Source organism: Chionomys nivalis, chromosome 4, assembly GCF_950005125.1.
Source record: "Chionomys nivalis chromosome 4, mChiNiv1.1, whole genome shotgun sequence".
In the NCBI taxonomy this organism is placed as follows: Eukaryota; Metazoa; Chordata; class Mammalia; order Rodentia; family Cricetidae; genus Chionomys; species Chionomys nivalis.
Window position 1 is genome coordinate 31,719,141 of NC_080089.1, and position 18,284 is coordinate 31,737,424.

At 36.8% G+C, this 18,284-nt stretch overlaps 1 protein-coding gene across 3 annotated transcripts in view; it reads left to right on the plus strand.

Annotated features, from left to right (window-relative positions):
- Arhgap32 (Rho GTPase activating protein 32) overlaps window positions 1–18,284 on the plus strand; it is a 227,892-nt gene that overhangs the window by 144,191 nt on the left and 65,417 nt on the right. For all 3 annotated transcript variants that reach the window (XM_057766589.1, XM_057766587.1, XM_057766588.1), the window contains 2 exons: window positions 991–1,113; window positions 4,682–4,759. In XM_057766589.1, coding sequence (XP_057622572.1) covers window positions 991–1,113; window positions 4,682–4,759 — 201 coding nt within the window. The remainder of the gene's footprint in view (window positions 1–990; window positions 1,114–4,681; window positions 4,760–18,284) is intronic.

Below are 18,284 nucleotides of genomic sequence, written 5' to 3' on the forward strand. Positions count from 1 at the left end.
TCATATGTGTGCTGGGAGGATAATCTTTACAAGAGCAGTCAGTGCTCTTAAATGCTGAGCCATCTCCCCAGCATAGTAGCTGATATTCTGATATTAAATCTTTCTCTTTAATTAGAAAATCATTTTAATATATTTTATAAACCTATTTATAAAATATTTAATACAGATTTTAGATAAAATTAATAACTTATAAATCTGTTTGTAAAAGAACTATCTTGTTATACAGTATTACGTTAATAGATATTTTGTAAGCTATTTGTTTTTCATTTCTTTAAGAATTGAAAATATTTTTGTTATTTATGGACAATTAATCTTTTAGAGGTCCCAATTTAAGAGTGTCTTAAGATATTTACTGTTAATTTGTATATGTATAATTATATATTCTTTCCTCTCAGTAAAAATTGAGATACTATAAGAAAAGAGGGATATGGAACCCTGAGCCAAGCCTGCTTGCACTAAAACTATGACTTTACCTTTGTTGGTTGAATGATGTTAGAAAAATAGTTTAATTTTTCTTAAATTAAATGGCTTTTTCCAGTTTTTCATCTTCCCCTTTAAATGAAGGTAATGACAGTATATTTTGAGAATTAAGTAAAATTCCATACATTATCTGCACAGCACACTTACTGCTATTCGTATATTAGCTACCTAGTAAGTGATAGGATTTTAAAGATTTTTTGTTGTTGTTGTTATATTTGTGGGGTGGAGCATACACGTGGCACAGAACATGTGTGGAAATCAGAAGCCAACTTGGAGAAGTTGATTCTCCCTTCCCAACATGTGGGTCCTAAGGGCTCAAACCTAACCTGCTCAGACTTGTTGGCACATGTGTTGATCTGCTGAGCTGTTTTGCTGGCCCTCATAAATGAGAGATTTAAAAAAAAATAAAAAGACTTTTGAGGCTTATTGTCTCTCTAAATTGAATCTCTGTTTATGGGTGGACAAGTCCCATGACTTTAGACATTTCATGGCACTTGATTTTCATTGTAGATTGACAATAAGGGAAACCATCTTCTAGTTCACGAGGAGTCGTCCATCAACACTCCTGCTGTCGGTGCTGCCCATGTCATCAAACGGTACACTGCTCGGGCCCCTGATGAACTGACCTTAGAGGTAAATGATTAGAAAGTGTTAATTGTCCTATGGTCATTGCTACCTTTATTGCCTGTCTCTAGCTGTTTTAAGAATTCACTTAATTAAAAAAAAAATGAAGACATGAGATTTTTCTATAGTCTTTTATCTTTTGGCCTGGAAAGCTTTCTAATTTTATTTAAATGACTATTTTCATCCTTCAGCTTTTACTGTCAGTGTCTCCCATATCTACCAGGAAGTCATCCCTGGTCTTACTCCATGGGGACTGCATACTCGAAAGCAGAGTTGGATGCCTTTTAGAATGACTCTCATCACTCTGACATGCAGTCATGGTTGCCTTGTTCATCTCAGCAAACATAATATCTAGTACTTAGTGGGGTGCTGAGTTATCAAAGGAGAGGCTAAGAGTAAAATGAGTATTTCTTGCTGTCATGTGCAAAAGGAAGGGGTTTAAGTTTTTGTCTACAAAATGTGTGTTGGCTGATAAGAGGCAAAATAAATGCTAACCGTTTTTCATTTATCAGTGAGCCATATAACATCCTTTTATTGCTGCTCCATTCACAGTAACAAGGTTATGTCGTCAGCCTAGTTGTCCATCAGCAGATGAATGGAGAAAGAAAATGTATATGTGCACAATTAAGTTTTACTCAGCTATGAAAGGAGAACAATATTATGTCATTTTCAGGTTAACCAAGGGAACTGGAAACCATAATTTTAAATAAAATAAGCCAGACTTAGAATGACAAATATCACGTTGTTTTTCATATGTGGAATCCAGAATTAAATATGTCTGCCTGTTATCTATCAAACATGAAAGTGGAGGGGGTTTATTTGTGAGAAGGAAACCAGGGAGGATAGTGTGAGAGAGGATGATGGGACCAGAGGGCATGGTGGGAATGGGTGAGAAAGAGCAGTAGAGGATGATGGGACCAGAGGACATGGTGTACTTGTATAAAAAAAAAAAAATTAAGCCCATTATTTGCACATTAGACATGTGCTAATAAAAATTGAAAAAGGAAGTAGAATATCTAAATCCAGTTGTCTATCATAAGGATGAAATGTTTGATCACGCTGAGGTCTGAAACATGTATCTCTGGTGTTCATTTTTATTCACTGCATTTATGATAGTATAATAAATCAGCAAATGTGTGTTGATTAGGCAAATAAAAGGAAAAACAGTGCAATAGTTTTTTTTGTTTGTTTGTTTGTTTTTATTATTTTTTGAGACAGGGTTTCTCCGTAGCTTTTTGGTTCCTGTCCTGGAACTAGCTCTTGTAGACCAGGCTGGCCTCGAACAGTTTTATAGTTAAGACCTGTTCCCATACTAAACTGTTAGGCTTTGCATATAAAAAATGCCAGTATTGAAACATACCATGACTCTTAACAAACATGAAGATTGATTATTTGTGACCCAGGAAATCAGAGTAAACATAAAAGGCAGATTCCTTAGCACAAGCTGTAGTAGTAACAGTCTTGCAGATGTAGCCCTGTCATCATAGCTATTAGCATTTTTCTTTTTAAATTTTTATTCTTACTTTGGAATTAATCTATACTGAAAAATTATATTTTATCATAAAATAATTCTCTGTTAATAAATTTTAATGCTGAGCATTGTGGCACATGCTTTTGGTCCTGGCACTCATGAGGTCTCTGAGTTTGAGGCCAGCTTGACTATGTAATGAATTCTCGGACACCCAGGGCTATTCGTGAGACCTTCTTTTGATAAATAAATAAATAGAAATTAATTTGAATGTTTAATTATAAAATATATATCATACAAATTAATTTCTAAACTTTAAAAACATTGGGAAGTTAACAAGTTTCACCATTTCAATACTTAATATATATTTTCATTTAAAGTTTAATATTTTTTAAAGATTGTAATTTATTTTAAAGATTCTCTGAGAATTTCACATATGTATGTAGAGAATCATGATCATATGCATCCTGATTTCTTCCCTTCACCACCTCCTCAGTTCTCCCCTAACACTTTGCCCCTTCTAGTCTCACGTTATCTTCTTTCTCAGTAACATATTAACTCCAATTAGTGCTGCCCATATGTGCATTTTTTTAAATTCATATTTTTATTAAAAATTTCTGCCTCCTCCCCGCCTCCCTTTTCCCTCCCCCTCCCCCCACTCCCCACCCCTCCTTCCCTCCCCCTCCCTCTCTAGTCCAAAGAGCAGTCAGGGTTCCCTGCCCTATGGGAAGTCCAAGGTCCTCCCCGCTCCATCTAGGTCTAGGAAGGTGAGCATCCAAACAGGCTAGGCTCCCACAAAGCCAGTATGTGCAGTAGGATCAAAACCCAGTGCCATTGTCCTTGGCTTCTCAGCAGTCCTCATTGTCCGCCATGTTCAGAGAGTCCGGTTTTATCCCATGCTTTTTCAGTCCCAGTCCAGCTGGCCTTGGTGAGCTCCCATTAGATCAGCCCCACCATCTCAGTGGGTGGGTGCATATGTGCATTTTCGATGAAAGAATATAACTTCTACTAAATATATGTTTGAAAAGTTTTGTGTTTATGATTTGTTCATTGGTATAAGCTTATACATTGCCATTTACAATGAAGAAATTTAATTCTTTAGTGGAGTATTAGTACTTTCTACTAATAGTGGAGTTAACAGGCTTTACAGTTACTAAGAACTCATCTCAAGCTTCTTCTGTGTGATTAAGATATGTCAGGTACTCAGGGTTGTGCTAGTATGAACATGGTAATCAGTATTAATAGATACTATTACTCAAAATATGTGTATTTAGTGCTGTCCTTTAGATATAACTTTGATCGCTGATAATAACAGCAGGAACAAATTTCTAAAGCTCCTTAACTTATGTCTCAAAAAACTGAAAGCCAATTGAATCAGAAATTAATTGATATACATAACCCTGGCCTTGCTGCGTAGGACTAGAGTATTTGTGGTTTTCCTCCATGGTCATCTGGTTGGCTGTTTTCACCAGCATACAAAAGACATCAGACAAAGTTTATACAAATGCTTGTTGTTTGCACCATAGTATAACAAAACCATCATAAGTTGACAACTCTTTTCTAACAGAAGTGATAGTGATGGTGATGGAGTAATGCCTCACTTTAAAAATGATTTATACTTACTGGGGCTGGAAAGGTGACATGCCAGGTAAAAACACTCATTGCTATTGCAAGGACCCAGGTTTGGTTCATAGAACCCACATGATGATTCACAACCATCCATAATTCTAGTTCCAAAAGCTCTGGTACCTTCTTTTGATCTCTGCAGGCACCAGACACACACAGGGTTCACAAATACGCATACAAGCAAAATGTTATGCAGAAAATAAATAAATCTTTAAAAATGTATTATGCCGAAATCTAGTTTTTGAAAGCGCTGCACTTCTGTTAGCTGAATCAGTTTTGTGCTATTTAACTTTCAGTAGAATACCCTTTAATAAAGGGTAAAACTGTTAAAATTATTTTTTAAAAGTCAGCATGTTTTCCCAGAATTTATTAAAGCATAAAATAGTACTTTGCTCTTCTGTGTATTCATATGTTAATTAAAGATATGGCAATTGGTTTGAAATTTATCAAAAAATGTTTTACTTAAAATTTTGATTCCCGCAGGTGGGAGATATTGTTTCTGTTATTGACATGCCTCCCAAAGTATTAAGTACATGGTGGAGAGGCAAACATGGATTTCAGGTAAGCAACACAAACACTAAATGTGTGGAAACTCAAAGAACATTTTCTGTATGTTCCATTAGTGTAGCTGTTTACAAGATGTGCCAGGAGATGGCATTAGAAATGTTCAAAGATGTGTGTGATAATGGTGTTAGCCCTTATTCCTGAGTCTGGTTGTACTGTGCTGACTTTCTTCCCCTCCCCTCCTTTCCCCTCTTCGCCCCCGCCCTTCCATTCCATTCCTGAACTGGCTAGAGCCAGAGTGCAGGCAGTCTCAGGCTGAGGACCACTTTCCAGGTGATCAGAGCTATGAATATGCCTTGCTTCTAATTGGTTTCAAATAACAATTCAAATATGTTTTCTGTTAGAATTTTCTGAGTTCCATCAGTTTTTTTTCCTATGAAAATGAATCAGTGTGTTGATGACAGAGCAGTAGAACTGCAATATGTTCCATTTACCTTTTCCACATGTGTTACAATTCGATATTTGACAGTGGCCCTCTTTTAGCAGTCTACAGCTTTAACCACTTGGCCACTTTATCACAATGGCATCTTTTAAATGACCTTGCACTAATATATATATAATCTTATCTGTTAAAACTACACAGAGTACCCTCTGAAAATGTCTTAAAATTATACTTAATCAGTACCCAAGTTTTTGGAGGGAGGGATAAGATTCTTGCTGGTAGTTGTGCCTTCCCTATAAAACTGTTGCAAAAACATATAAATTATAATAGAAAGTTGGATATTTAGCTCTTATGTAGCTATTTTAAGCTTTACCTATTTTAAGAATTCTGATTTTTAGCTTTTTATTAAATGTGCATATTTAGAAAATATTAGTGTAGTTAAAACCGTGCAGTGTGGTAGTTAATTATAAGCTCTGGTGCCAGTCTGCTTGGCTTTTGTCCAGTGTTGTCCTGACCGTATTTTTCTGATGCTGTGTCTTCTCAAATGGAGATCACAGGACTTTACTTGACCTCACAGTTTGTCCTAGAGGTCACTTGGGTGAAGACAGAAATGTTAAGTGCTTATATCTGGCCTAATGTATATACGATTTTGTTCAATAAATACTCATACTAATCTTAAAACTTAAATGTTTTTATTTGAAATCTTTAGTTTTATCATTTTTGTTACAGCATAGACAACAATTTTAATTTCCTAAGATCAGAACATTGTCATCTTCATTTTGCTACACACTTTATGTGTGTAATTGAACATTTCTTTCTTCTAATTTCTTCAGAGCTCTGAGTAATAAATGCTTTTGATGAATTGTAAAACTGGGTATGAGATGGCTTGGGAGGTAAAAGCATTTGCTGACAAGCTTAACAACCTGAGTTCAATCACTGAGGTGTACATAGTGAGGGAGAGAACTATCTCCCAAAAGTTGACCTGTTTTCCACCCATGTGCCCTGACTTGCATGTGTGTACCTGTGCAAGTGTGTTGCAAATAAGTAAATGCTTAAAAAAGAAGTGACTAAAACCAGATTGGCTTTAAGATGAGTGGTGGTTTGGTCTTGGCATTACTATCAGCTTTCTTCTGTATAGCCTTAGATAAGTTATTTGTTTCCTTTAGACTTAAGTTTATTATTTATTTATTTATTTATTTTTATTTATTTATTTCTTAAAGATTTCTGCCTCTTCCCCACCACTGCCTCCCATTTCCCTCCCCCTCCCCCAGTCAAGTCCTCCTCCCTAGTCAGCCCAAAGAGCAATCAGGGTTCCCTGCCCTGTGGGAGGTCCAAGGACCACCCACCTCCATCCAGGTCTAGTAAGGTGAGCATCCAAACTGTCTAGGCTCCCACAAAGCCAGTACGTGCAATAGGATCAAAAACCCATTGCCATTGTTCATGAGTTCTCAGTAGTCCTCATTGTCCGCTATGTTCAGCGAGTCCGGTTTTGTCCCATGCTTTTTCAGACCCCGGCCAGCTGGCCTTGGTGAGTTCCCGATAGAACATCCCCATTGTCTCAGTGTGTGGGTGCACCCCTCGCGGTCCTGAGTTCCTTGCTCGTGCTCTCTCTCCTTCTGCTCCTCCTTTGGATCGTGAGACTTCAGTCCGGTGCTCCAATGTGGGTCTCTGTCTCTGTCTCCTTTCATCGCCTGATGAAGGTTAATATTCAGGAAGATGCTTATATGTTTTTCTTTGGGTTCACCTTCTTATTTAGCTTCTCTAGGATCACGAATTATAGTCTCAATGTCATTTATTTATGGCTAGAAACCAAATCTGAATGAGTACATCCCATGTTCCTCTTTTTGGGTCTGGCTTAACTCACTCAGGATAGTGTTTTCAATTCTGTTCATCCCAGATATGCAGGGCTGGTTCAACATACGCAAATCAATGTAATCAACCATATAAATAAACTGAAAGAAAAAAATCATATGATCATTTCATTAGATGCTGAAAAAGCATTCGACAAAATTCAACACCCCTTTATGATAAAGGTCTTGGAGAGATTAGGGTCATACCTAAATATAATAAAAGCTATTTACAGCAAGCCGACAGCTAACATTAAATTAAACGGAGAAAAACTCAAAGCCATCCCACTAAAATCAGGAACACGACAAGGATGTCCACTCTCTCCATACCTCTTCAATATAGTGCTTGAAGTTTTAGCAATAGCGATAAGACAACATAAGGGGATCGAGGGGATTCATATTGGAAAGGAAGAAGTTAAGCTTTCGTTATTTGCAGATGATATGATAGTATACATAAGCGACCCCAAAAACTCTACCAAAGAACTCCTACAGCTGATAAACACCTTTGGTAATGTGGCAGGTTACAAAATCAACTCCAAAAAATCAGTTGCCTTTCTGTACACTAAGGATAAGGAAGCAGAGAGAAAAATTAAGTTTATTATTAAAATCAGAGGTTCTGCTGAAAATTTTCATATTCTCTTTCAGCGTCTTATTTCTATTACTGTTAGTAACAGTTTCCCCTCATTTCTATAACAAATACTTGTTGAGTAGTGTAGGCATAGATTTACCTCTCTAAATTTTTTAATTAAGACCTACACAGATTGATTTGTCAGACTAATACTTTTCAAAGTCAATATAGGGACTGACTGGTTAAGATCACATGCTGCTCTTAAAGAGACCCAAGTTCAGTTCCTATCACCCACATGGTGGCTTTCAACCACCTGTAACTCCAGCTCCAGTGCATCTAGTGCCCTTTTCTAGACTCTGTGGGACCTGTATCCGTACATTCAAGTATAACCCCCCTCTTATATACATACTTAAAATATTTTATAAAATTATGCAAAATTAGTATACATTAAGTAGTTTAAAAATAGTAGAAAATCAATTTATTACCAGTATATATTATGTAACATAAACTTACTTACTTATTTGAGTTAGGGTCTCTTTACGTAGGGAATTAGCCGTGGGTATCCTAGTTACTCTGTAGACCAGGCTGACCTCAAACTCATAGAGATCTACCTAATTTTGCCTCCCAAATGCTGGCATTAAGTGTGTGCCACCATACTTGGCAAAAATAATTTTTTTAATATAGGGAGATTTGTATTTGACATAAGATCCTGTTTATATGGATTTTTTTTTTTTATTTTCCTTGGCCTCAAGAAAGCAACTACGTGTAGATGACATTGGAATCTCCTCTAAGAACAGCAGTTGATGAGATACCTATATACCAAGAGCAGATCTTCAAATGTCACTGTCAAAAGTTTTTAAAAATGAGCCCAGTATTTTTAGTACAGGCTCCACTCAGCTCATTATTCCTTGCACCTACACCAGTCATTTGTAAGAGTGCATATGGCCAGTTGCATGGAGAAGTGTGAGTGGGAAAACATGTTGGACATCTTTGGGGGAGGTGTTACATAGCATTTCTAAGGCAGTGTTTTGCTTTGTTTTTTTTTTTTTTTTAATTTAAAAAGACTTCCAGGTAATTACTTCCTCCCACTGTTAGAGAAGGTAGTTTTTTTTTTTTTTTTTTAATAGATATTTTTGAATTCTGAGTTGTGGGGACCTCAGCAGAGCTAGCAAATACTCCGAGTTACTAGTGGGCTTTATTTTGTATAGTTAAATGTATTATAGCAAAACCTACCTGAATGTTGTAATCTTTAAAAGCCTTTAACAGTTGAAGGGTATTATGGGAATGATTCTTTATAAGAGAATCTTTATGTGATCCTTTTTTAGAAAGACAGTAATCAGAGTGCCAGTATTAGAGTTTTAAATTTATCTAATGTAAATTATGTTGCAGGTCATTGTATTTCATATATTATGGTATAAATAGGTGATAAAATTTCAGGAATTGAACAGTGGGATGTGTTTATTTCATAAGGTCTAGAAGTTAGAAGTCCATGAATAAAGAGTTGTCAGAATTGGTTTCCTCTGAGGGTCCTTTGTATATCTCATATTCACATTTGCTAGAGAATAGGGTCTTCTCTAATTTCCCAGGCCAAAGTTAGCAAGAGCTTGGAGTATTGGCCATACTTGATAAGAGATTGAGGTCCTTGTGAAGAATTCCCTGGAAAGACTGCTGGGTAGGAATCCTGCCTTACTCCTGAGGTCAGGTGTGTCTGAGAAGGTCCCATGTCAGGCTCCAAAGTGGTCTGAGGTGATGTACAGGCTGGACACAGATCAGAAAAGTGCAGTCTCCACTCCTATTCCACAACTACTGAAGACCAGTTTTTGACTTGGTTTAAAATTAATGAACCAATATTGATAGAGTATTGTGTACAGTCTGTGGGTTTTGACAGAACATATATTGGATATGCCATAGTTTATGTTTCCATTCACCCATGAAGGACACCTTACTGCTCCTGTGTTCTGGCAAGTATGGGTAACTCTGCTATTATATCCACTTGTAGGTTTTGTGTAGATTTTAAGCATTTAAGTCCTTTGGATAAATGCCATGGTGTGTAGTTATGGAATCACATAGTAAGAATATATTCAGCATTTAAAAAAAAGACCAAAGTGTCTTCCAGAGTGGCTATACCACTTCCCATTCCTGCCAGCTCTATGGGGTCTTGCTGCTGAGCTTTCTTGTTCCTGTGTGACAGCAGTCAGGTTTTGAGGGCTTATCCATCACACGAGGTGTTTAATGGTGCTGTGTGACTGTCGCAGCCCTTCAGGTCATAATGCTCTTCTGCTACCAGTTGTTCTTTTCTGCTCATCTTAGCCTCTGGTGCTTCAGCTTTAGTGTGTATAAGAACCACAAGGGAAATATCATAAAACACTGAACTCAAGGACTAAAGCCCCAAAATTCTGCTTCAGTAGTTGTGGGATAGGATGCCAGATCACTTCTGGTGTGTTTTGTCTCTGCTGGAAGTTGGTTAAGACCAACAATTTGCTACATTATGTTTAACACATTGTTCTAGCCCAGACTATAATTTAGCTGTGAGAACAGAAGAGTAAGTTCATCCATGTGTTTAAATTATACCAGGACTCTCTTTTCTTTAAACTTCTGGGAGTAGGAAGTGTGAGATTATATTAACGACAATGATTTGAAATTCTGAAATGTGTAGTTTTGTCTCCTAAGACATACATTGAATATTTTAAAGTTTCAGCATATTAAATATTTCAGGTGGGAAAGAAGCCGTCACTGTTTTAAAATAGCTGGCATCCCTCTCAGATTCACGCTCCTAGGCATAAGCCATTCTTGGTGTGTGGAGTAAGGTCCTTAGGTCAAAGGCATTATACAAGCATAGTGGTAGCAGCTTTGATCATTATTAGTTTAAGTGCAATGTTCTCAGAGGGTTTCTGCTTTTGTCTTGGGATGGGCTCCACTTACATCATAATTGCCCAAGAAACTGGGTTTTGGGCTGGGCAGTGGTGGCACACACCTTTAATCCCAGCACTCCGGAGGCAGAGGCAAGTGGATCTCCGGATCTCCGTGAGTTCAAGGCCAGCCTGGTCTATAAGAGCTAGTTCCAGGACAGACACCAAAAGCTACAGAGAAACCCTGTCTTGAAAATCAAAAACAACAACAACAACAACTGGGTTTTGGTATCAGGATCTGAGGACATGGAGTAGGAGGTTAAGTTTTATAGCAAATTCCACAGATGATTTTCATATGGAGTCCACTGATTCAACTTTCCGTTGTTAACACTTTGCAGAGTTAGAGGGAGTCAATAAAATTCAACAGTTGTTCTGTCTTCCTAACTCACGGGGATTCTTCCTTACATACATTGGCAAAGTGGTTAATATAGAAGATAAATCCCATTTGGAGGTAACAACGATTTGTATACTTCTCCACAGGATGGTCAAGGATCACATGTTTTGTTTTTTTAATTATTCCAGAACAGTGTGTGAGTTTTTCTGTGCACAAAAATTAAAACAATTCTTCAATACCAATACTTTCTTTACCTAAGAGTTTAATGTTTTTCTGTCTGATTGTCATAACAAATGTAGGTACTTGGAAAGCTTGCCCTTCTAAAAAAAAGATGCACCTTTTTATAACCCAAAAAAGAACAAAATGTTTCTTTTATAGATAAATATTGATAAATCATATGAATATACAAGGAATATCATCTAGAAGCTCACATATTTTCAAGAGCAGAGGGAATACATGATATAATAGAAGTCATTTTGTAAGTGCATATGTAAGCTATTCTAAGCACATTTTCATTAACCTTTAACTCTCACAGCTTTAGGTGAGAGTCCTTTTATCATATTTACATACAGAAAAAAACCTAAAACAACCTGATCAGTATAGAACCCACATAATAACAGGCATTCTGGGTAAAAAACAGATCACAGTAGCAATTTATGAACAGTAGTGACCTCTACTTCTCCGCTTGTAAGAATCCTAGATTTCTGTAGTAGATGACAGTGGGCCATATGGTTCTAAACTGTCATTTAAGGGATAGAAGTCTGGAGGCAGAACTGAGGAGATGGCTCATTGATCAAAGTGCTTCATGTCCAAGCAAGAGTACCAGAGTTCATATTCCCATAACACTGCTGGGTAGGTGTGCTGGCTAAATTTTAATTCTAGTCTTGGAACATAGACATGGGTTCTCCAGGGCAAGATGATTACTTGACATACTATGGACCCTGATTTTGATTGAGAGACCTTGTCTCAAGAAGAATAAGGTGGAAAAGCTATTAAGATCCCCAATATTGGGGTCTGAAGAGATAGTTCAGTGGGTAAGAGCACTGACTGCTCTTCAAGAGAACCCAGGTTCAATTCCTGGTACTAATATGGCAGCTCACAACTGTCTATAATTCCAGTTCCAGGGGATGCGACACCCATGGCAAAACACCAGTGCACATTAAAAAAAAAAATCCCTATTGTCAACCCTGTTTCCAAATGCATATGTACACATGTGTTTGTGTACATGTTCATCCTTACATACGTGTGCATCCGCAAACAGGCAAATTAGCACACACATACAGACACAGCACACACAACAAACCTTACACACACAAAAATCTAGACACAGAAATATAGATAAATTGTTTTATTTCATAAAAATGGTAAATACAAAATACAGTCATTACTAGAATACTACAAATACAGAACTGAGTTCTGACTTTGCACCAACCCTCCTTTAGATCACAGAAATGTGTAAATTTTACATATTTTTATTCATTGCTGATGTTTTAAGTTTTTCAGGTTGGTGCATTGTTATCATTGATGCCCAGAAATGAATTTGCTACTGCATAGCTTTTTATTACTTCATATCATCACAATATATCCTACCAAGTGTTGTCTGACATGTCCAATTTCACTGAAGCCACTGATAAGACAGTTACGAGCAGTAATTATTAAGCTCTTCAAACTATATATTCTCCCGTTTGAACTGTCTTCTAAGACCCTTTCTTATGACTCTGAAATAAAAGCTACAAATAACACCTCTACCTACCTGTGTATACAATTTCAAAAACATCTGAAACTTTCACACACAAAAGACATAAAAAGCAAAATAATTTCTGTCTTTTAAAATACACATTTAGATATAGCTACTTAGGATAAGCGCATAAGAGCTTTCCTACTTTAAAGGAAGTCCACAGACTGAACAGCATTTATTAAGCATGACAAGGCCCATTTATAATAGCTTCAAAAATATGCAGCTGTAAAGCGGAAAAGAGATGTAAAAGATATGTATACTGTATACTACAGGAGCTTGCTGGTTGAAATGAAAACAACCCAAGTAAGCGTGATTGTGTGTTGGTAGGCTCTGTTCTTAAATTATTCTTTCTTCCCAAAATGATCCTAGGTAAAAATCCCCACAAACTTCTTTTGTAGAAACTGATGAGAAGATAAAACAATTCACATGGAAATGCAGAAGAATTAGGGTAGAAAAACCAGGCCTGATTTGTAACCAAAAGAGAACTAGCTCAAAGTGAAGGTCTGCTATAGAACTTCTGGATCAAGAAGTATTAATGCAAATAAAGACTGCGTAGTGGAACAGAATAGATTCTAGAATAGACCCACACCTATATGGATAAGTGATTCCAGTAACCATCAAATGCCAGTTCAGTGAAGGAATGACTTATTTTTGCCACCAAGATGAACTTTAGTTCATATGTTGCATCAAGTGTGAAAATTGACTCAAAATGGATCACATATCCAAAAGTAAAGAATAAACTATAAAACTCCTCAAATGAAGATAAGAGAAAATGTCTGTGGCTTTGGATTTGGCAAAGGTTTCTTAAGTGTAACATCAGATGAACAATTCATAAAATAATTTTAATTTTGTAAAATTTTAGAAAGCACCATAAAAGAAATATAAGCATAGACTGGGAGCAAGTCTTTGTAGTAATTACATCTGATAAAGAACTTGAATATAGAACATGTGAATTAATTCCAAAACTCACTAGGAAATGGAACTTGGTTTCAAAGATGGGCAAGGATTAGAACATACATATATCCAAAAGGATTTGAATGACAAGTATAGATTTTCAACAGCAATAGTCTTTCAGAAAGTGTAGGTTATAACAATGAGGCATAGCCCCATAACTTACGTGGCAAGTCTTTGCAGTAATTACATCTGATAAAGAACTTGAATATAGAACATGTGAATTAATTCCAAAACTCACTAGGAAATGGAACTTGGTTTCAAAGATGGGCAAGGATTAGAACATACATATATCCAAAAGGATTTGAATGACAAGTATAGATTTTCAACAGCAATAGTCTTTCAGAAAGTGTAGGTTATAACAATGAGGCATAGCCCCATAACTTACGTGGCAAGTCTTTGCAGTAATTACATCTGATAAAGAACTTGAATATAGAACATGTGAATTAATTCCAAAACTCACTAGGAAATGGAACTTGGTTTCAAAGATGGGCAAGGATTAGAACATACATATATCCAAAAGGATTTGAATAACAAGTATAGATTTTCAACAGCAATAGTCTTTCAGAAAGTGTAGGTTATAACAATGAGGCATAGCCCCATAACTTACGTGGCAAGGCTGAAGAATTAGAAGTTTTGTGCAGTGCTGGTTAGAATGTAGGGTTCTGCATTAGTTTATAGGATTTTTAGGTGAGTTATACACCTATTACATATCTTCTCTGTTGGGGGAGGCTGTTCATTCATTCCCAGCAGCTCAGACCTGAAATAATCACTCTGAAAATATATTATTTGTCATACTGTTTGGCCAAGAGCTTAACTGTATTGCTAGCTAGCTCTTATATCCCAAACTAACCCATCTTCATTAGTCTGTACATCACCATGAGGTCATGATCTACTGGCAAAGTTTCAGTGGCCCTAGCAGAGATGTTTGTCCCTGGTGGTGGCTACATGGCTTCTCTCTGGCTCTGACTACTTTCTATATATATCTCTTTCAGCCTGGCTTTACTCTGTTAAGCCATTGGCCAAAAGCAGCTTCTTTATTAACCAATGGCAAAACATATTCACAGCATTCATCACCTCCCACATATTTTATCTAATCCTTTCCTAATGAATTACCCAAGAAGAAAGGAGGAATATGTTTATGCAAAAGCCTGAACATCGATGTTTATAGTAGCTTTATATATAATAGTCTAAGACTGTAAATGATTATATTATCTGCAAGCTGCAGATTAATGAATAGGCATATGATAGCATCCATACAGTAAAGTTTTTCTTAGTAATAAAAAGGAATTAAGCATTTATACATGCAGCTATGTGAATGATCTTCAAAGTAATTATGCTATGTGGAAAAAGACAGATAAGGCAACTTTATTCCACAGGATTCATTCAAATGAAATCATAGAAAATTTGGAGTAATGTACAATGGTATATAGGTATAAGAGTTGCCTGGCAGTCGGGGGAGAGGCTGAGATGTAAGGAAAGAAGAATTACAAGGGAGCCTTAGGGTTGGTGAGTGTATTTATATGCTTCCTTGACTGTGGTGTCAGAACTTACTAAAATATAATTTTAAACGTGTAGTTCATTGTGTACCAGTTGAACTCAAGAATAGTAAAAGAAAAAATTATGCCCACTCACTTGACAATTCGCATCCCTTTACTCCTCTTCATTTTATATAGCATAGTTTTTTTATTACTCTATTCTTACAGATTCCCAGTAAAACTCTACTTCTTATCTATCGTATCTCTTCTGCTTTGAAAGACACATTGCTACTAGATTTCTTCCTGAAACAGACCTTCTGTTCCTCTGGTGCTCAGAATTTTTTAGTTTTATTTTCTGCAGAATGAACTTCAAATTCCGTGCTTGCTATGATACAATGACTACTCATGACTCTGACTGCATATTCTCATTCACTCTCTGTTTCTGTCTTATATACCGGTGTTCTCTCTTTTAAAGATTTAAAGATTTTTATTTTTTGTTATGTGTATGAATGTTTTGCCTGCATATATGTAAGTGCATTATTTGTGTGTTTGTGGTACTGGTTGAAGCCAGAAGAGGAGCATTGGATCTCCTGGAACTGAAGTTACAGGCATTTGTGAGCTGCCATGTGGGTGCTGGGAGCTGAACCCAAGTCCTCTGCTAGCAAATACTCTTAACTGCTGACCAATGCTCTATTTTATAAACTTACTCATTGACCATATTTAACCATTAACCCATTCACTCTGACTTAAGCATGTTACTCTTTGCTGCTCTTATGTCCTTTTTAAATGATAAAGGAAACTAATTAGAGTTTTAGGGCAATTGTAATTTGTTTTATTTGACATTTCCTTGAATTAACTCAACAAAGAAACAGAATCTCCTCAGGTGTTTGCCATACAAAAGACATGTCTGTCCCACCCTCTGAGTTGTGATTGATGTCATTCCATTGTTCTTCATTTCCCGTCACCCACTTTTTGTATTTACTGTCTCTATCCAATCTAGATTCTAAGCTCAGCATTACATTGAAGGTGAGAACAATATTTTCCTCCCAACACTCACAAAGGTGTAGTTGGGACCAGACTCTTACAACAAAAGGCAAATTACCAAGAGAGAACCAACTTTATTTACATGTAGTGCATGCAGCATGGGACAGCTTCAGGGAACAGGAACTGAAGCATTGGACCTTCAACAGAGGAGCAGCAGACTGTCTAGAAGTGACACAAGGGAAAGCAGCCCCAGTTTTCAGAGGTGGAGAGCTAGCGAGGCAAATGTGGGAGACAGCCCCTGGTATCATTGCAGGGTTGCACCAAGGATCAGTGAGATTGTACATCATCCTCTAGGGTGAAGGAGAACTCAGACCTTTTATGAATGTAATAGATTACTGTCCTACCTCAGGCCAGGCCTTCTTAATCCCCCCCCCCCCCCCCCCGCGCCCAGTAACTTCTCCCTCTAGAGAACCAGTGAACCAGAGAAAACAACCTTGGGTATATAGGTTAAAACAAAACAAAACAAAAATAACAAAAAAAACCCAAAAAACAGAAATACAAATCAAACACTTAATAAATCATAAAGTAATCTATTTTAGAACAATTCTTTGGGATACATATGGTTTTATTATTAACAATATGCTTGTTTAGCATATTACAAATTAAATTAAACCTTGAATATGTATTTTATAATGTGGGATATAGAACATCATCAGTATTTTTCATGTTTGATAGCTATTTTGATTTTGTTATCATCATTGCTAAGATTAACATGGCATAAATACCTACTGTAACTTATTAGAAGTATGTTTAGGGCCATTTCAGAAGTGGTTGGAAGTTCTCTCCTAATTTCTAGGCAAAATTTATTTTATGATCTTTATATTAAACAAGACTCAAACAGGTTTTTTGTTTGTTTTTGAGACAGAGTCTCTCTTTATAGCCCCGGCTGTCCTGGAACTCACTATATAGACCAGGATGTCCTCTAACTCACTGAGATCTGTCTCCCTGCCTCTGTGTTTTGGGATTAAAAGTGTGTGACATCACTCTGCCAATCAACAGTTTTTACAATCAAGCATTCTAATCAAATGTGCTACAAAGATACACTAATTTAACAGTTACTGAAGAATGGCGGCAGGAAAATAATGGAAGTCTTTGTTTTTACCATTATAATTTCTGTAAGAGCAGAAATTTTGCATATGCAATAAAAACACAACCATGTTACTCTTAACATTCTATACTATCTGAGCGAAGGTAATTTCAGGCCATGTCCATGGGCACTGCATGTTGTGGCAGCACAAGTTTGCATGTTGTGTGCTCAGAGCCCAAACTGAAGCTACATGAGAGAACCCAGGGAAGCACTGCCAGAGACAGCTTGGATACATTAGTGCTTGACTTTTAATTCCTTTTTTGTTTTTTTCACATGCAAAAGCATTCACTATTGCCAATTTTTTATAACTCCCACTTATGCAACCTTTATTTCAAGAAGCTGAGCTTTAGGTAATCAGAGGGAAGACAGAGCTCCCCTATATTTTAGTTGTCTTCAGCTCAATGTTTTTCGTATTCTGAGGAGGTATACTGTAGTTTTCTTCAGCTGTCATCTGTCACAAGTGTGATCCTACTAAACCCTACATCTATGACATCACTTGTGGTCTCAGACTTAATGTAAAAACAAGTATGATTTTTCTTATTCCTCATATCTAAGCTCACATCAGCATCTGATTGCTGTCTTCTGTCTTCTTGACACTTCTCTTGACTGACTTGGCACAGCACTTTGCAAGTTCTGCCTTTTTTTTTTCTGTTGCATATGCATGTATGCATATGTAGGCCATGCTCTACCATTTGACTTCTACATTTTGGGGGAGAATTACCTCCTCATTCTCTTTGCTCTGGACGTTTTACTCTCTGAACTTTAAATAGTATGTTTCTGTCACCTCCTGGATTGACTTCTCAATCTATGACCTTATTTCTGAATATCAAATCAGTCCGTCAGGCTGTAAAGGTTTTGTTTTGTTTTTCCTCTAATGGAAATTAGGGAATGGGCATTTCAGAAGACAGTGCAGTGTGCTCCTGTGGGAGATGAAGAGTAGGGAAAGGAGGGGCTCAAGAAGAAATGCGTAAAGAACCCACACCAGTGGTGCAACCAGAAACAAGATAAAGGAATGAGAATTTGCACTCCAGCTTTTAGATCCTTTTTTGGAAAAGCTTTTGCCTTTTTAATTTTGTTTTGTTTGTCTCTTACTCTTTATTTGTGAAAGGTTCTGTTTTCCCTTCTAGTAACTCACTGGAAACAGTATTTGCTCTAGTTTTAAAATCTAGACTAATTGACTCCAT